Source organism: Athene cunicularia (assembly GCF_003259725.1).
Source record: "Athene cunicularia isolate RWA chromosome 1 unlocalized genomic scaffold, athCun1 chr1_part1, whole genome shotgun sequence".
NCBI classification, from domain to species: domain Eukaryota; kingdom Metazoa; phylum Chordata; class Aves; order Strigiformes; family Strigidae; genus Athene; species Athene cunicularia.
Genome location: NW_020799091.1, coordinates 52,816,918 through 52,838,229, shown reverse-complemented (window position 1 = coordinate 52,838,229; position 21,312 = coordinate 52,816,918). Strand labels below are relative to the sequence as shown.

General features: G+C 36.0%; 1 protein-coding gene across 1 annotated transcript in view; it reads right to left on the bottom strand.

The window, feature by feature from the left end:
• Window positions 1-21,312, bottom strand: part of GPC5 (glypican 5) — a 744,086-nt gene that overhangs the window by 460,893 nt on the left and 261,881 nt on the right. The window contains exon 6 of the mRNA XM_026843677.1: window positions 7,728-7,848. Coding sequence (XP_026699478.1) covers window positions 7,728-7,848 — 121 coding nt within the window. The remainder of the gene's footprint in view (window positions 1-7,727; window positions 7,849-21,312) is intronic.

Below are 21,312 nucleotides of genomic sequence, written 5' to 3'. Positions count from 1 at the left end.
AAGACTTTTATTGTATTTTCTCTTCCCCATCGCACAGCAGGGGATGAGTGAATGAGCGGCCACGTGGTGCTCAGTTGCCTGCTGGGCTTAAACCAGGACACTAGTTAAAAGTCTAGCTATGTACATACACTGTAATACATTATGTAATATGGCACACCTACCTACACAACTAATGGGGTACTATCTCATTGCAAAAAGAAAGGATTTTCTTGGGTTTGATGAAATTATAGAAGAAAACAAAAATGTCCAGCCTTCATAGACTGACCCCTGTGCTTCCGTGGAGCCCATCAAAGTTAATGAGAGGTTGAGTGAAAACCATTGTGACTACTGCATTTGAAGCTCTGAAGCCCTGCTGAATTTTCTAGTTTGTCTTATTATATGTCAAAATAGATATTCCCTTCCTTTTCTAAATTCGGACTGGGAAATAAGGACATCAGAAGCTCCTTTTCACTTTCAGAACTGCTACTACTTCCATGGGGTAAGGGGAGAAAATCACTTGTTTTCTTTGAGATATATAGCCAAAGGTATGGGAAGTTTGAAAGAAAGTATTAAAAAATAAACCAGCATTTTTAAGAGAGTCAAAGAGCATATAGGATAAATTATAAATAGCAAAACTTAATTCCCTTTCCACAGTTTTCCTAATAGTAAAGTAGATCAAATTTTCTAAAATAAGCATCACAAAATCTGTTCCCAGATCGTATTGTTTGTCATACCTGTAACTCAAAAATCTCAAACCTCTCCTTCACTTACTTAATATTGTACTTAAAAAATGAGAAGATAGAACAATGTTCCTGTTTTTCTAGGAAACATTAACACAAACAGTTTTTACCAGCTACAGCAGCAAGCAATTTAGGTGCAAAGTAGGCTTTTGTAGAGAGCATCTGCACCATAATGAATACTTTGCTTAGTGTCACTATACACCTATGTAGCTAGAAAAGGCTGTCTTGTTTTCTGTGCCACTGTTGTCTGCACTAACTGGATGAGAATTGATAGTATCTCTGTTGCATCAATGCGTATGTTTTCTCCCTGTGTACTGTGCAGTGCTGTATAAGCAATGGAACAAGAAATAATAGCAAAACCCAAAATGTTAGGTGGTTTGGGTTTTTTTCAGTTAGTTCATCATTTAGAGTTTTACACAAATTTGAACCTTAAACTTAGTTTCAGAAAGCTCTGTACAATGTACATTCTTACCCTTTTGTTATTCATATTAAGAGGAATCAAAAGCTTTTCATTTAAGCATAAATTGTATTTTAAAAGTTAGTACAGAAAAAATAGGATCATTTGTACTAAATGAATGGGACTCTGATTAGCCTTTAATAACTTTGGTAAGCTAGTTAGTGAAAAACAAAACAAATTATTTAAAATACTGACAAAAAAGGACTACGTGGCTGGTGATCTGTTCTTCTCAATTACCCCCTTGGCAACCCAGCACTGGGAGATGCACAGGCTCAATTTCATGCCTTCCTAATCATTTTTTTCCTTCTCTGCTTTCCACCTGTAAACCATATGTAGGTTTGAGTTTACACATAATTTTCCAGGACATATGGTCACCTTGGAATGTCCATATAACTTCTGGTGTTTTGATTTATAAATCCAGAAAGGCCATCTTGTGAGCAACAAAAAGGGCATATAACTTCATTATTATCACAGAACAGTTGAAAAAAATCCTTTTCACTTTGAAGAGACACAAAAGCTTCAGAGATCCTGCACTCTAATGTGTATTTTTTGAGGTCAGAAGTTTAAGTGCATTTTAAAAGGAGAAGGTGAAACTCAGAAAATAATTTCCTATCTCATTTCTAGCTATTTAATATCTTTACAGAAATTATGCCAATATCTTACATGCAATGGGAATACTGAAGTATTTAACATATCTTCAGCACCAGCTAGCAGTCAGAGGGAGTTCAAGAAAATACAGTGTGATAAGCCAGCTCTCCGTACATGTGCCAAAAGACAGGAACAGCTCACACAACAAATATGAAATAGGCTTTTCTGTCAAGAAGGAATATCCTAATATGACATGTCACTCTAATACTCCGCTATCATGCCTTGCCAAAGGTGGAATTTGTCCAAGGGATTGATTTAAAAGACAGTAACATTGTATTAATTCCAGAAATAAACCAGAAAGAGCCAACACAGCAAATATGAAAGGAAAAGCCAACAAATCACTGGGGAAAAAATTAACATAAACAAGATACTGAGCTACTCTGTACCTGCAGGATTGTTCTAACTTTGGAAGAAACTAAGAAGTGAAAAAGGCAGTAAAAATGAAACCTAAAGCAAAATTAACATTTAAATATGCATTGTATTATGAAAAACAAACCAAAACTTGGGAGGCAGTTTTTCCTGTTGCAACAAAAATAATAAATAGGCAGTTTAGGAGTAAACACAGCTGAAAGCAATTCTAACACCAGTGAATGTTGAATGGCTGTTGCACAAAGTGCACTGAAATTTTACTTTCCAGTTACCTCTGTGGGGTACCTGTTACTGAATGGTGAAAAGTGCAGGATACAACATACCAACAGAAAGATATTTAAGAAGAGAAAGGAAAAAAAAAATATTTTTGAAAGTGGGTCTCCAAGAGCACGTTACTGAAGAGTGTATCAAACTAAGGCCCTAAGTATCCGAGACTGTTAAATGCTGTACTCTTGAGAATTCATTTATTCCATAAGAAAGAATTTCATTTCAGTCATCAACAGAGTAATCAGAATGTATAATTTGTTAAATTTATACAGCAGTTTGAAATATTCTAAGAAGCAGAGGGATTTTAACTATTAGATGACTGTCATAATACTAAAGAAGGCACAAACTTGGTATCGGCGATCAAAGGGAAGCACAACTGCAAGTGTCACATCTTGCATATGAATAATTTAAAAACATGGTTCTTTGTATGTGCGGATGAGGACTCAGGTAATGTATTCATCATCATTTCCAATACACACTAGAACAGCTCTTGTGAAAATATGTATTTATTTTCCCGTGATACGGTACTTCGATAAAAGCTTTAAAAACACAGCAGGAAGGTTTAGTTGTTAGTATGACAAATCAGTGTCAAAATAAAATCTCACCTCACTGTTTTTGTAACCCTTTTGAGCAAGGTAAATGGGTAAATGATGGCATGGTGCATATCCATGCTTATCATGCCATAATAATGACCAGTAGTAAAGAAAAAATTAGATTGTCAACTACATGTAATGTCTTATGAAGTAGTAACAGCCTCTATTCACTTAAAGGATGCAGGCGCCACTTCCATTAGTGACACTTTTCAGTCCTTTGTGGACAAAGTAAATAGTTCCATGTATATCAGCAACCAGTCCAGTGGTATAGCTGTACAAGACAGGATCCCTCCCAAATAAGTTGAGGCACATCTTTTGCTGCATCTGGAAATAGGAAATCATTTATCCTTATTTAAATTTCCAGTATAGTCAATAGAGTGGCAGGTGCCTCTAGAAATCTCCAGAGGGAGATTTGGTCTGACTAATTTAGACAGACAGACACAGAGGTGTTTTCTACTGTGGTAGCATTTTTTAAAATTATGAAGTCTTTATCTCACCAGTAAAAATATGAGCTCCAAGTAACATTTATTGTTTTCAAAAGCAGTATCTTTTTGAGATTGTTACTGAAGGAAGAAAAACTTTGAAATGACCGAGGTCCAATCAGCTGTAGTCACAGCACCAAAATATCATAACTTACTCATAACCTCAGTATTTGGACTTGCAGGAAAGACAAATGAATCATGTTTTTAAATTATCGGGGAAGAAAGAAAAATAATTACCATTATTATTGCTGCCATATGCAACTGACTACTTATCATGGTTGCCTATTAGAGTGATAGTTGCAGATAGTAATACATAAGAGACTATGCACTGAACCCATTATTTGCCTACCGTGAAGATAAATGAAGAAGAGCCCATCATTTAAAACACTCCATAACACCCATCTGTACAAGTAAGGATTTTTACAGAAAAGGTGACTTTGTCAAGCCATTTTCAGCACAGACTGGTTCAGCAGAGTTTGTGTTAGTTCCTCTAATTGCACCTTGTTGCTGTGAATACAAACCTGTGGAGTCCAGAGTATAGATTATAGCAGTCGGGGTCCAGAGGAAGCAAAAAGTTCTATTGATTTTTGGTAAATCCACAATTTACAGAAAAAGAAGGAGGATTACTGTGAGCCTCTCACAAAGGAGAAGTGACCAGAAATGACAGCCTGCTGGGAAGATATACTGACACTTATGCAACAAGGTTATCTGTCCTTCTTTTGGTATTTGGTAATATTTAGTCATCTGTACAATAAATATGTACAGTCTAAGTTTCTGAGTTCACTCAGTATCTCTTACATGGACTCTTCCTTTATAACTCAGAATATTCACCTTCCTACACTTATGCAGGGACTCTTGAAAGAAAGAAGGGAAGTTCAGTGTAACTGGTGAGAAAGGGGGTCATCTGCTTTGATGAGAAAAAGAAAAGGTTTCAGAAAACAATGAAGCTTCCTAACAGTTTTTCTACCCTGGATTTACTAGAGACTTACTTTTTCTGGTCTGAAAGGACAAAATGTAATCAGGATATATTTTTCAATCTGACTTAAATTATGCACTCTAAATGCAAAACTGGTAATCCTTTTCAAATTAGTGCTTCTATGGCTTAATATTTTTTAAATAATTAGAAAATTATATATAATCATGAGATTTTTATTTTTTTTTTAAGAGCTCCCCATATATATACGTATGTATATGTGTGTGCTAAATATTTCTCTTTAGAAAGTGATACATTTCTAGCTTGTGTGTTCAAACTGACAACCTCTTGGAAAGGGCTCAGAAACATGACACAAAGGTGAAATCCTCCAGACGAGACACCTAACTACAGGCATTTACAGTTTAGATGCCACCATGTGGGCAATGTATCCAAACTCCTTTTATATTGTGCAAGACTAAAGAACTACTGTTCTACTTATCCTGAAGCATACATTTACATATGGCCAAATGAACAGCTCTCTAAGGTCCAGGGACTAGACCTATATATAAGAGAAGCTTAAACATCTAAAGGCAGTGTCTAATGAAAGAACGGAATTTCACCCCTGCCGCAAATAAATGCCACGGGTTATCACTGATTAAATTATGTTTCAGTGCATTTCACCATTTTTACTGTGAAAATTACCAGAAGTAAAACTTCTGATTCTTTGCCACGTACTGATATTTACAAAGTGGCAGAGACTGTTCAGTCCTGAATATCTTGGTACCATGACAGGCTGTACAAGCAAATGAAAACCAGGCTATACTGATACTACACTGATACACAGAGCTCTGACTGTGGTTGAGAAGGAAGGACCATATCCTATTATGACAACATGAGACAGAATGAAATGCTACTTGGATATCTTGCATCTTGAAATGTTTAAGAGCTGATGTGAAAAGTCGTATAAACCTGAATTACCACATATTTCTTTTCTCCTAACACAGAGAACAAATGGCTACATACAAAACACAACTAAACAAAAATGTACTTGTTCAGCAAGCAAGGTTGCAGTAACATAGATTTTTTATAAAATATAGATAGTTGCCTCCATAAATAGCAAGTTATATATTACCCTGCCAATCTCTGTCACCTTAAAGCAAAATTACAATATATAAACTTTTACCGATGGTAGGAATTGTGAGTTCTGAAAAACAGGACAAATATTTTTTTTTACTAAATCAGCTATTTAAACTTTTGCAGTGCAGTAATACTACTTGCATAGAGTGCTAGACTTAAGTATGACACCGTCTATCTCTGAGGCAACACCACAACCCATTAAATTCCCCTTATTTAATCTGTCCATCATAAGCTTAATATGTGATTCATCCTTTTCATATCACAGAGGACAAAAAGGTGATCTTTTGTATGTGTATCTCTAATTTACACTCCCCATCCTCCATTCCCAAGCAGCAAATGTTAGAGAAAAAAGCTTTTTCTGCAGTTTGCTCAGCCCTTTTATCTGAGGAAAAGCAGTTATATGTCAGGGCTCTGAGGAATTTGATTCTCTCTTTATCCTCTGACCCTATTTCCATACTCAGCTGCAAGAAAGAAAACTATCCCATAGAAAGATAACATATTTGGAGGTTAGTAAGACTTGCAGTATGTAAATTATATGTCCTTCTCCCCGAGACCCACTGTAGTCTTTTGGGACAAGGGCATATAAGCTCTCAAAATGAAATACCTTATAACGGAGTTGTTCTATTCCACTCTTTTAGATCCTCACTTGAGGAAACAAGTCTCTAGAGGAAAACAACACAATGAAACGTAAAGTGCAGATTTAATATCAAAGAAAGAGGGCATTCCTGATAGATGAAAGACCTTGAGACTTATCCAGTAATACTTGCAATGGTTTTCTTTGCACTGTAATTTGTGGTTCTTAATTAAGTCATAGTATCTCTTTGGAGGGAAAACTGTATTCATTTTTTCACCATTGTAGTCACCATTTTAATAAAGAGAGACAAAAGCATGCTAAGGCTGGAGGGCTATAGAAGATATTTCTTTTAAGACGGAAAGAATAATGACTGCCTTTGAGCTTCAATCTGGATGCCACTTCTCCCAGAAAACAACCTTACTGACAGAAAATAAATTTTTATGTTTTTATCCTATTTCACCACTCTTTTCTTTGTTGTCAGAGAAGAGTTATTGTTCAGAAATAGAGAAATAAGAACCAAGAGAGTTTATCATTAAGCTATCAGTAATATTTCATCTCCAGAAAGCATTTGGGAAACTGTATTTAAAAGCTGCGAAGAAGATGGAAAACCAAAATTAAAGTGAGTCCTTAGATGGAACTAAATGCACTAGGCAAGGAGGAGCTGTCTAATGTCTCTAATCCTCATGTTTGGGGAATGAGGTAGAGAAGGGGAGTGGAGACCATAAAGATGCCAAGCATGCATGCCCTCCCTAAGTAGCCTCTCCTTTTACAGGAGCAGATGACAGGATATTGCCTTGGATGGGGTCACTGACAAGAAATTCCAATAAAACATTTCTTATCACTGCGTCTTCAGATCAGAGTGGAAACTTACGTTTTTAAATCAAAATACAGAGTTGTCAGCAAAATTGTTGGTTTCAAAAGAATCAGGTTTTTTTTCCTGTAGTTCTGCCTATCTGTGCATATAGATACAGCACGTTACAGAATATACCTGTAATCCTTTAAACATATCACAATGTTATGTGCAGAACCATGTCAGAATTCACTTGTAAGCCTTAAATTTAGTAACTCACAGATACGTACATCTGGTAATGAACACCAACTCCTTCAGCAAGCAGGTTATTCTTCTTCAAACTTCTTAGCTTTTCTATCTGGCATCTAAACAAAAATCCTCACAGCAAGACTAGCTAAGAAAGAACCTAGATTTAGTAAAGAGGGAAGAGGGAAATTATGTTCTATTGTTTTTTAAACATATGCAACCAGTTAATATCCCTAAATTATACTGTTTGTGCTACTCTACGCTCACTGCAAGGACAAGATGGGGTGCTCACAGGTACAGATGGTCCAGCTGTCAGAATCTGACTTCCTACACTTATCTAACATATGCAAACCTTTTAACTAAATCATTTTAACAACTGAAGTGAGACAATGAGCAAGCAGTGTTTTGCTGTTGAGGTGCACTGAGCAGTAACTTGAATTAAAAATTAACCATTAATGTAAAGTAAATTAATACTTTCACTACTAGAGTGTTCTTTAGTACTACACTATAGCTATAGGTAAAAGCAGCTTACCTGAATAACATGTTTCAGCTTGTCAATAATTTGACTTATTACAGGATCTGTTCCCTTCACTTTTACTTCTGGATTTGCAGACTGAGCTTTGATTCCACTGCCAACCACACGATGAGTATAGCTAGTTTAATACACAAACACACACACAAAAATGGTTTGGTAAGTTATTCTACTTTCAGAGAGTCATCTTGATTGTGTAATTCTGTGATCTTCTAGTTTGTATTAACTCTCATAGCACCAACATTCCACTTTAATGAGATGCATTAATTTTGTGCACGTTTTTCACATAAAAGAAATACAGCATAGTATAATTACTACATTCCACAAAGTTGTATTATTTCTTATAGCTTTAATTTTACTACAAACTTTCAGAAGAAAAGAGTTTACACTTTGAAGCAACAAACATTCAGCCCTATGCATGTGTTTTGTGTAGGCAAAGAAGGACCTCCATTTTGGTTTTGCTAAATATAAACTACATGGTGACTGCTTAAATGCATGACATTTCTGGTTTCTAAAACAAACTCCAGATTCTACACTGTATGTTCAGAATTGCACCTGAAGTTTCCTAGTGTTTTCATGAATTCACATGCAGATAGAATATTTATTGCAGGACAACAGCCAAATTGTGGACAAATTATTTAGCATTACATAACTGATATAAATACAGAGTAGGACAAAATTTACCTAATAGATAGATATGTAAAAAGGAAGGAACAGAAACCGGATATATGCTGATTCAAGAAGAATTGCTGTAGTAACTAGAACGTTGTTTCTAATACATCAAAACTCAAAATATATAGACCATTTAGCAGAATTCTGTGGCTTATTAAGGTGCAAATCTTCATTCAACTTCCCATGTTATATGTAATACTCAATTTATGCAAGAAAAACTATCTACCTTCTCATCACAGATACTGTACATTATGCAAATACCCTCCATATGTTAGGTTTTGTCTGCACCCTCTACAAGAGGATAGCTCTATATATCTCTGTCTCAAAAATATTTTGCCAGCTGTTATGCTGTAAGGAAAAGAAAGCAAAGAACCCTGTCAGGAACGGAGTAAAGAACTGCCTAATTCCCACCTATTAGATCTGCATATGAGCACAGACACCACAGCATATTCAAATTCTGCAGAATCTTTTTTATGAGAAACATTGAAGATCCTCTTAGCTCTGCAGAAAACCTTCTATGTACGTTAAGACATGAACGCTGTTCATTAAAACAAGGATGCCACATAACAATGATATTTTTGTCTTTGATCTTTGCTTGATTATTGCCTTAAGTGAGAATAAGGATATTCTGAAGGAAGTTTACATGGACCCAGATACCATTCCTAAAATGACATTGGCCATGTTCATAGATAAAAATAAACTCTGACATGCAGAAAGACTCTAAGTTTTCCACAGATCACAGAGAGCACAATTTGCCTTCTACATGTGTAACAAAAATCAGTAGTTCCTTTAGCCATTACAAGAACACACTTTTTGGACTACATGTTCCGCAAAATGCCTCAAAATTGAGCTAATTCTAAGCTTTGGCAAAATTTTCCCAGAAGGTATCAAGACCCAGCAGTCTTTCATTACTTAAGTCCTTTAAAGCATTCAGTTTCTTGCAGTAAATACTAAATTTCTAGACCTTCCACATACAGTTCTGCATGTGCTGTTTAGGGCAAATGCCCTCTTTATTTCTTCTGCAAGCAGTCAAGTTCACTGGAAGCAGATATAATATCAAATTTAAATTCAATTATGTATCAAGATACCACAGCAATGATCACCCAGGATTCGTCACAAGTTAATGATTCCAGCTTTATTCATTCTTCATTTGAGAAAATAGTCACCTGTATCCAATATTCAGGACACACTGTATCAGCTAAAGGTAAATAATAAAAATAATAAGCTCATTACTAAAGCCATTACAGAGCCCTTTACTGATTCACTAGCCACGCTATTACTTGGAATGGATGTTAATGCTGCACAATCAGTACAGCAAAGGCTTAATGTGGCTCACTGGAACACAGTAGTTGAAATGAGTTTTTAAAAAATCTTCATAGCACTGTTGAATACATTGACTATATGAATGGTTCATATTCTTCACAAAATGGTATTTTGGTTTATAGCAGACAGCTTTTTATATTGTCTTGTAGTGATGGGACAGTTTGACAGCTTGTAGTGATAAGGTAAAGCTTTCTATAGGGGTGTGTACAAAATCTGCAGCCTGCCTGCTAGACTTGGGAGAATGTTTAACATAGCAATTTGAGTGGGTCAGCAAATCTGGTAGCTTCCAAGGATAAAAAACCTTCTCCAATTTTTCATCAAATATTCTTCTTTCACAGTCATTTCTCCAAATCAAAACAGATAATTCAATATGGAACTCATTCCTTCCTTCCTTCCCCTTTCCAGGTGAACAATACTGCACTCACCAAATGGACAACTGGATTAATTGAACAAACTCGTTTAATGTAACACAGCAATTTTTCTTCATACTAGAACACTATAAAAAAAAAAAAAACCTTAAAAGTTATGGCTATCCTTTCTGTACAGTGCTCTCATTTTCTGTTTCACAGCATGAAAAACCTATGTTCTCACTTTCTGTCACTCAGAATCTTCAGTTAACACCTTTTTTTCAAATGCTGCAAACCCAACTATTGCACATTTGCCTGTGAACTGCATTACTATGTGAAAAATAAACCATTTATCTTTTTTTAATTCAGTTGACAATACTCATTTCTCTAACCATGCAGGAAGAAATAAACCAGGGAAGTTGAGACTTGCCTAGGCTACAATTTTATTAATTTAACTCATCTAGGAATTATCATCTGGAAGTGACTCACTCAAGGCTGACGATCATTTCTTTTTCAGCTATTTCCACAACGAAATCCATGCACATACACAGCTTGTATTTACCATAGGATGAACTCCTTTCACATGAGGGGAAGAAGCTGGGAAAGTAACAGTGTCCTAATATCTGGGTGGACCAGATATTAGGGGTTTCAGTCATGTTCTCCAACTTCTTTAGAGCTGTCATCCTCTAAATTCATATTCAAGTGTGGTTCATAAGGAATAATTGGATATACTTACCCGTAAAAAGTGTTTGCAATAAATTTGTTTCTCTCTCTCTCCCACTCCTAGTCTTTCTGTTGTAGACAGAGAACCATAGAATGGTTTGGGTTGGAAGGGACCTTAAAGATCATCATCCCATGGGCAGGGACACCTTCCACTAGCCCAGGTTGCTCAAAGCCCTGTCCAACCTGGCCTTGAACACTGCCAGGGATGGAGTTTCCACATTCTTTTCATATTCTCTCAAAGGCAAAATACATATCTTCTCCCCAGGTAAAGGAGCTCTGTTATCTAATACTGAAATTATCTTCTTAGCAATGATTCGGTCTTCTTTCTCACACAAAAAAATATATCCTTTTTCTGATTTACACTTTTTTAACATTTTCAACCTTGTGTGGCCCAAAGGCTCTTTGCTATTTTGTCTTGGAAGCTTCAGGTTATCCCAGAAACATGTCCAAAATCCATATGAATATTCTCTCCGTTGTCATGACTCGGGCATTTCCTATACAAAGTCCAGATATTCTTACCCAGTAACGTTGCCTGTAGCAAATCTCACTTAACTTTCACTTCTTTTGCCTACTTTGCTGAGAAAAAGCATCTCTGCATGGAAGGCAGATGTATAGTGTGAGTGGGCATGCTCTAGTCTGGGAATATCCCTGTCCATTCTTCTGCCTGCCCTTGCAGCTTTGTAGAGAAACTGAAAGTTTGGCAAGCATTTTCTTCTTTTACAGTCACTACAAGGTGACTTTTTCCTTTCAGGAAGGAAATCCACTCAGTCATTTACCTGTGAAAGAACCTACTCGCATTAGTTACCCTAACTGCATCATTGCTGACTGCTCAGAGCAGGGGTTTGCTTTGTCCAGTTGAGAGTGGAGAAGGGTAAGAAGCTGAAGTAGAGGTGACTTGTGCATCAAAGCAATGACAAGCAACACACTAGTGCTTGATAATACCACGACTCTAAGTCTATTAGTACTGAACTGCTATTAGATCATTACATACTGGTAGTAACAACATCCATATATACTGTTCTTACTTGCTCTGATTGTTTAGCACCTTTCTTTCTACCTTCTTTCTCACTCCTGACCTTTCATCTGCAGCCAGCATGATTGTTTCCAGAGCTGAGAGAAGTGAATCTGTGATTTCCACTGCATTCCACTGCCTGCAGGCCTCCTCACCCTCCACAATATTACCAAGCAGAACAGAGCACCTTTCCACCTTCACAAATGTGCTGGCTGCTCAAAAAATGTTCAAAGCCTGTTCTGTGACAATTGACACATTTCAGACCATTCACCTGACCTTTTTGGCTATTACAGGCCCCAGCAGACTCCAAATAACACACAAGATTATATCCATAGAGAAAAATTAGGGTCTAGGACTGGTATAATTAGTACTCATTTCAAAGGCTTGTGGTTTATCCTCAGGTCTACTAGATGTTTACTAGATTCCCCATCTTGACTTTTAAAGGAGTTGCTACTTCTCTCTTTCTCCAGAAAACCTTATGCTTTCAAAGTCTTGGGTTATTCAAGCTTCATAAAGTTTTTATTCCTCCAAGAGTTTTTACTTTTATGATCAGGGAGAATCCAATTTTTAAATTAATCCTCCAGGTACTGGATATCAATTTTCACACAGGTACATGCCTTATAAAGCATCATATATGGAAAATAAAGGTGTAAATGACAAAAATTTAGATTAATTTGCATGGAACAAAAAGAATGCAATCCCATTTGGAAGAATGGTTTTCCTCCAAATGTACTGGGTTTGTGTGGCAAGATTTTGGTAGCAGGGCAGTTACAGGGGTGGCTTCTGTGAGAGGCTGCTAGAAACTTCCCCATGGCATTGATACAGCCAGTGCCAGCTGGTTCCAAGATGGACCTGCTGCTGGCCAAGGTCAAGCTGATCTACAATGTTGGTACAACCTCAGGGATAACATATTTTAAAAAGAGAAAAAAAAATCTGCTGAAGAGAAGCCAGAGGAGAAGAGTTAACAACAGGAGAGAAACAATTCTGCAGAATCCAAGGTTAGTGAAGAAGGAGGGGGAGGAGGTGCTTCAGGCACCAGAGCAGAGATTCCCCTGCAGCCCGTGTTGCAGACCCTGGTGAGGAAGGTTGTGTCCCTGCAGCCTACGGAGGTTAACAGTGGAGCAGACAGACACCTGCAGCCCATGGCAGACCCCACACCAGAGCAGGTAGATGCACCTGAAGGAGGCTGTGACCCCTTGGTAAGCCCACACTGGAGCAGGTTTGCTGTCAGGGTCCTACAGGGGACCCAGCCTGGAGCAGCTTGTTCCTGAAGGACTACATTGAATGGAAGGGACCCACACTGGAGCAGTTCATGAAGAACCACAGCCCATAGGAAGGACTCATTGGAGAAGTTTGTGGATGACTGTCTCCTGTGGGAGGGAGCCCATGTTGGAGCATGGGAAGAGTGTGAAGGAGTGGCAGAGACAACATGTGATGAATTGACTGAAAAGTCAGGACTGAAGTTGAGCCTGGAAAGAAGGGAAGGGTGGGGGAGGGTTGGGTTTTTTTTTAACATTTGGTTTTATTTCTCATTATCCAACTCTGATTTGATTGGTAGTAAATCAAATTAATTCCCTAAGTCAAGTCCGTTATATCTGTTATGGTAATCGGTGAGTGATCTCTCCATGTCCTTATCTTGACCCATGAGGTTTTTTGTCTTTTTTTTTTCCCTGTCCAGTTGAGGAGGGGGAATGATAGAGAAACTTTGGTGGGCACCTGCCATCCAGCTGGGGTTAACCCACTAACACCAAATTTGTCTTTGTGTACCAGTTCACAGCATAAATGTTGAACATTTTTGATGTGATGTTGCATTGCTAAATGATAGCGGTCTCAGTATAGAATCCCCAAATGTGAATATACTCAACATACTAAAGTAAATAAATGCATATGTTCCCATTTTTTCCTGTTATTGGAAAACCTAACCGATATTAAATTTGCTTTCACTACAAGGTGATCTGGCTTTGATCAATTGGCATTAAAAGCTATTATTTAACTTTTGAGTCTTTTGTAATTAGAGACTTTGACAAGTTACAAGGCAGGTTGAAAACACGTTTCTTCAGGTGTATAATAAGGCATTGACAAAGTCTTATGAAGTATTGCTTTATTGATTCTTATCATAAAAGTAAGATTATGGAAGTCAACCTCTTTTTGTTCAATCTGCTCTTTTGCTGCTAAAATATCTGTTGCATAAAAAATTATAAACTTGTTTGTTTATTTTCCACATATTGCATTTCATTAACAAATGTCTATAAATCTAATATCTTCAAACATACTAATGTGAACTAAATGATCTGTCAGAGCTAAATGGGCTATTGGGAATCTGAGCATGGTACACAACTTCATCCCTGTAGACTTACATTTACATGCAAAATATGTTTTCCTTTAGTTGGGGGAAAAACACTCAGACTTGAGGTTTGAGAGACTTCATTCATTACAAAGTTTTAATACAGCATTAATCACTGTTTCTTTTACTCCTAATGTACAAGTAATGGAAAAAAAACATTTTAAGAATCCCCACAGAGGTAGCCTGACTTGCACAAGTGTCTTTCAGATTTGAATCCTGGGGAAAAAAAATGACGAATCTCTTGCTAGAGAAGTAATAGACCTGCCATCTGTGCTCATTTCTGTACAAGCATGGTAATGTATCACATCACTTTAATAGGCAGACTTGGTCCCCAAATACTATTCATTTTCATCAACACTAGGAAAAAAATCAAGTACCAATATATTTGTATTCTATAAACATGTTTTAAAGTGATGAATAACAAGGTGTCCATTTTCTGAGCTCAATATATGAATATTCGTATAAATTTCCTATTTCTATCTATGAATACAGTTGGTGTGGTTTACACTAGATTGTATCAATATCTCTTAAAAGAGAAGATCATGCTCTATTTGCTAGCACCAAGTTCTTGGTACATGCAATTGGAAAAGCTATTAAAAGTAATTAATATATTAATTCTTAAGAATCAGCCATTTTGGACATGATGCCTAAGGCAGATCTGTACCTCTATATCCCTCTAAAAAATATATCATATTGTGATAAAAATATATGGATACATCCTATTTATTGTCAACAACTGATCATGATTTGCCATTCCTTCACACTAGCTTTTTAGAGTAATCAGCATAGAAGAGATAAAATAATCTGTGTTAAAAAATGGATCTGAGACAAAGTTTTCATCCAGACCCAAACTTCTCCAGCATTCAACTCCCCGCACTAGTAGCATTTTGCTTTGCTGCAACTTATCTCTGCTATTACTTCAGTATGAAGAGAATACAAATTCTTGGTAACAGATTAGTTTCAAGTAAAGCCAATCTTCTTTAGGGCATCATTTCATACAGCAAATAAAGAGATATTAAGAAATAAATTGTCAAATAACAAAAAAAAATATGAATTATGGAAATAAACATGGAAATTTGAGTTAAAAAATATATTTCAGTGCTTTAAAATAGAAATTTCTTCAAACTGTGAAACTGGAATTGTGGTATACAGATGTGCATTAGAACTAGAACTCAAGATGAAACAGAAATACATTAAAGTTCAGAGCTTCACCCTGACTAATATTTGTAAATAGTAAAAACATTTCAGTTGAATCTCATTGGAACTAATAGTTAAAATGCCTACATGTTGCCTGTGGAACCATGTAGATCTGAACAACTGGACCTACTAAGAACAGGCACTACTGAGCTTGCTAAATGTTTCAAGTCCCTAGCCTAAGCTTGAAGAGTCAACAGTTTTAACAAGTGGTAAGGATGGCCATGATCCAAACGTGGTACAGGTAGCCCCTCAGGTAACACGGGTCCCAGAGATATCCTCAACACATATTCCCAGATACTCATTCTGGAATTCTGGATTATTTTTTCAAATCCGTGATTCTTTTTTTGGTTGGTTTGATTGTTCTGGTTTGCTCAGCTACAACCTGAAGTTAAACACTTAGGCAAGGAGAAGAGCTTTCTAATGATGATAGAGGCACAGAACCATGGCATAGCCCTGTCACTTAAGAACACAAGCAAAGTGAGGGTACACATCCCGTTGACTTACAGTAAATCTGAGGGACATAAAGACAGTGAGATAATTCACTAGGAATGGAAAGGCAATACAACAGTAAAGGGAAACAGTAAAGGATAAACAGTTAAAGATTTGTTTCTAATAATCTGACATAAAGTACCTCAGTGTCATGATTTATGAGAGTAGCATCTTAATGGATATAAAAAACCCGAGGAAAACATAACCAATAGTTAAATAGAAATCTTGTGAGCTACCCTCTCCAATGTAATGTGAACTTGCGACATAGTGACAGAAATGTTTTAGTGCCAAGATGGCATGGTCATGAATAAGTCCAGATGAGGTCTCAGGCATAGTTTAACACTTCCTAAAAATTGCACCAGTAGGACCCTCTCAACTGTGGAAAAGCTGCATCTTTCAAGTACAGGAAGATTTTAAACTGATAAATACCTTCCAAATGTTGACAAAGATACATATTGTTAGAACAGAATAATACATATTATCTAGTCATGGCAATGAGGGCCAAGATCCTTAAATAACTGAAGAATATACACAACAGTCAATTAGTTAAACCGATTTTGACTCAGGATTAAAGACAAGGTGCAGTTTTACTTGAAAAATAGAATATGTACAGATATATACATAACATGTATATGCAAAATTTCTAAATATCAAGATTTTTTTATTCCCAGGATTGTCTCATTATGCTGATTGCCTGTAGGTTTGGCAGGATTCAAATCCACAGGACAAACCTACAGAACATATACCCCCCCCAAAAGAAATATATTCTTGAGGCAGTTCGAAAAAGCTGTCTCTGAAACCTGTAAGTCTCTCGATATGATTTCACAGCTGTGTAGAGTTTGAAAAAAGTTTAGTATGCCTGATCGCCTGATCATATTTCTCCGTTTTAGTTCCATAAAACCTAAATTTTCATCAGCTGACTGATTGAAGTAAAGCACTGAAATCCTAGCAAAAGAGCTTGAAAATAGGTGTTTACTTCCTGTGGGTTCTTTGGTATGCTCCAGGCATAGAGAATATAATATACAAGAGACCAAATAACTTTTAATAATCTGTTTATTTACTGTATTTGTTCTCTTGTATTCATCTCCTAACTGGCATTGATACAGGAACCAAGATGCAACTTTTTCAATATGCTACTCCTTCACAAACTGGATTTTCTTGTTTGAATATTCTGGTTTAGAGAAGTAGGCATTCATGTACTGGCATTGCTAAGGGATTTCTTTTGTTCAGCTTCTCATGTTAATTGAATTCTAAATTACTTCACAGCTTAGGCTGCTGGCACACACAAGTTACAAGAAAGCACCTGTATTTATAGAGTCTCACTGTGTTTAAGAATGGTAAAAAGCAGAGTGTGCTCACTAAACTTCGGTTTATTTCAAACTTGGGATATGATTTTTAACAACTCCTCAGCTTGCTTGCTTTCTGATTGCTGATAATTGCTGTTTTACACCTGCCATTGCTAGCATCTTCATCACTGCTGGACATTTCAAATTAAAGGGTAACTGTTAGCTGCAAATTAACAATTACCTGAATACTAGTAAAAAGTAAACATGTGCAGCAACAAAGGAGTAAGAGTGGTTAGTGGTGCAAATTTTAAATAACAAAGCTGAACAAATCAAAGTATCACCGTAATCATAAAAATGCTTGGAGATTGGGCAAGTGTGTTGGCTGGTTTTGTCTAGTCTTACATAGCTTTAAGAGCAGATATTGCAAAGTTAGCCTCAGAAAACTCACAAAAAGTATTATACACCTAGTTACATGACAGATTTCATTCGTCCTAGACATTTTAATGGATCAGCAGTCTTTTACAAAAAAAAAAAGTTGTCTTTGATTTTTTGAAAGAGAATTTATTTTTAGATCTGTAATTTGGTATATACTTGAAAAAAAAGATTGTATATACACTTGTTCAATTTACAGAAAACATTGTTTGGAAAACAACGGAGTAAAAATTGTGTTATTTGTGCTTCAGACAAAAATATGTTCCTGTAATCACTTAGGCTAAAACATGTCTAATAAAAGATATGTATTTAATCTTTGATCATTAACCAGACTTGCCTTGTTATAGTAAGAAATAGCAGCTGGGCTCTTCTACACTTGAAAAGTGACAAGTCTTTGGAATACTCCTTTTTAAATAGATATTTCATCAGAAACTTGCTTATTTGGAACGAGGTTCACAGGAATAAGACAAATAACACAAGTATCTAATAGAGTAACTAACTATTACAGAGCCTTTCAGAATATCTCTTTTAATGAATTTAAGTGTGACCCAGACCTTGTTATTTTGTACAGTACAGAATCTATCATGTCAATATTTTCCATTACGTTCTAATTCTATAATCACTCTTCTAAAGATCAAAAAAACCCCAACAATCCTTCATGATCTTAATTTGAACACCAACCTTTTTGAAAGGATTTTGTACACAGTGGTTGGAAGCCAGTCCATCATAATTTTGATAGCTCTGTCTTCCAAAAATAGGTTCTTAATAAGCAATAAGAAGTGCTAATGGAATAACTAGATGTGCTGAAGGCTTATTTTGGTAGACAGGACTCCCTCTGGAGACTTCCAAAAGCACCAACTTCTCTCCAGTTTCTATGTATGGAACATATATTTAGAAGGAGTGTTGTACTAAGCATCCAAAATTCAGTACAGGATGTATGACAATTAAGTAACTACCTGTTTTTGCAAAGAATACAACTTCTATTGAAGTGAAAACTACTAAAGCTAAATTTTCTTCTTCAGAAGAAATGCTATAATCTACACGCTAAAAAATCATGTTCTGAAGCTTTCTTTTAGCACAGCAAATAAATTCTGATCACACTTAAAAACTGAGCAGTAGCACGGTTTTGACAGTTTTTAAATACACCAAATTAGCTTGGATCTGTATTAACTCATTAAGGTAATTATATCAAGCTAAGGTTATATAAAATGTTTTTAAAATACTGTTCTTCCTGCTGATTTTCCTTATTCCTCTTCTTGAATATCACCTGAATGAAGTAGTCTACATTAACTCAAAGAATTCTAGAACAATTCTGCCCAAATATTATGAAAGTGTAAATATATTTCCCTGTAACTGCTGTTATTTCCTACTGTAAAGAAAATTTTTATATCATGTTATCAATGTCAGAAAATTTTGTTTTGTTTCACTTCAAAATTGAATCTTTACGCCGTTTCAAAAGTTCCAGAACTTTTGAAGAATTCTCACTTGAAAGATACCATGGAAATTAGTCATCTTGTCAATTAATGGTAACCACTCTAATACTTATCTATGTGTATGTATCTCAGCAGTATGTTTCTAAATTCCAGAGACACTATTCTTTTATGGGATGCAAAATGATCACCACAAAGAACAGGACAAAACATCCCCAGACAACAGCTCTGTTCTTCCAAACAGAAAATTAAGCTCTGCTGAGCACCACACACTGTCAGGGGGGAACTCTCCACCCCAACAATATCCAAAGTCTCCACAGAGGCAGAAGAAAAAACATCTGAGAGGGAGCTGATATCAATCTGTAATGCACCTTAACAAGTAAATGTGTTCTAGTAATTGCAAGCCCTGTTGAAGAGAAAAGAACTGAAGAGGAGCTTTGAGACGGATATTTCATTTAAACTAGGTGCCTTAGGTAAGTCCCATGTTTAAAATCAAGAAAATAGATTCTTGTTGCATTAGAAAATAATTAAACAGCAGACATTCAAGTGCACTCTATCTAGATAAGGACAATAATATCTCCTTCTGGTAGTATTCTCCAAATCTTCTTACAACCTTAATAATTCTATTGTACCTTCATTTAATAGAACAATAAAATTAGATATATTAATTACCATAAACAAGCACATAAATGTTTATAGCAAATAGCTAGCAAAACAAAAGGAATTATCTCAGAAAAACAATACAAACAACTTGGATACACAAAGCTATCAAGCCTAATTAGTCTAAAATTGAGAAACACGCTTCCCCTATAGGACACTAAAAATCTTCCTGCTTGGAAATGGCAAAGGCAAAGGAAATAGCAATGTAACTATGGCATTATGTAGGACACCAAGCCTTGGAGACAGAAGGCTAACATTTAATATTTTGTCCAAAATAATGCTTCAGCACACAAACCAAAGTATCCTCTATGGACTTGGAATACAGCTGGGTAATTTTGGGATGGATACTTGACACAGTGCTGACACAATATTTATGTTACAGCCACATGGGGACAAACAGCACTACAAATCATGTCAAAGGTCCACTCTCACAGTCCATTCTTTGTTATTGGGTGGTTTGTTTTTTCTGAGGTAATTTATGGTAAATTAGCACAAAATGACAGTTAAGTTATTGTGAAGGACTATCAAGCAGATAATAAACCTGAATATGATTATTGAGAAATTAGAAGAAGGGCATTCAGCAAATAAAGGTCAAATGAAGGAATCAACCTAAGTTGCCACGTAATGCCACGAGTGAAACACTATTTCAGCAAATTCACTGACATGAGCCACTCAACAGATCTTTTCCCGTTTGTTCTAGAATAAACAGTGAAATTCCACGTGAAAGTGAAGCTGCTTTTTACTGGCCCTCTCTTATCACAGTATGCTCAGAGTTTGCAAAAGATTAGTGGATAAATAATAAGTCAGTGTAAGTGGCCAATCCATCTCCGTGGCTTTGGATTCATTATATATTCCTAATTTATCTAAATGTCCATGAATGATGATGCTGCAAACTAGGAATTGATGACATGATCCAACACATGATACTTTTCATCTTAAATGTTTTATGACATTTATATGCTTCATATTAACTGTGTGAGATGGTGGAGGTTTTGGTTGCTTGTTGTTTTTTGTTTGGTTGGGGTTTTTTTGTGGGTTTTTTTGATTTTATTTTTTTTTTTACACAAATAAGACACTTCCATCTAATCTGTTCCCATTTTCAATACTGTTAAATCCTAGAGAATATAGCATTAACTTGAGGAGATATAGGGTGTAATACTCTTTTAATCCAAACCAGTTTTGCACTTATGCAAGCATGCTTACTTCAATTATATCTGTGAGGGAGAGAAATCAGTCCCCAGCTGTATTATTACACAATTTGGATTGCTTTCATTTTTATACAAAAGATATCAGGCATTTCACTGGAGAGTTTCCTCAGCAACTAGAAGTTTGTTCAGCTACTAACTCATAACCATTCTCTTATTTCACAGCACCTTTGCTGGATGCATGTGTATTACCTGATTTGCAAAATACCTGCATTGCCTCTTAGAGTGCAGTGAATAGCTCATGTGAAGAACTCAGAGTTGTGGATTAGAATCTCTACAACATGCTGTATTTTATTAAATAATAGAAAAGAAACATTACAATATAATGTCAGTTATGTGCTAGTGTTAATTAATCTTTATGGGAAATTAAGCACTTTCTAGAATGCCATATTTTATCAATTACAGTTGAGTAAAGGTTTATTCTGTACTGATCCTTAACTAGCATTTTACCAAAGATAAATACGG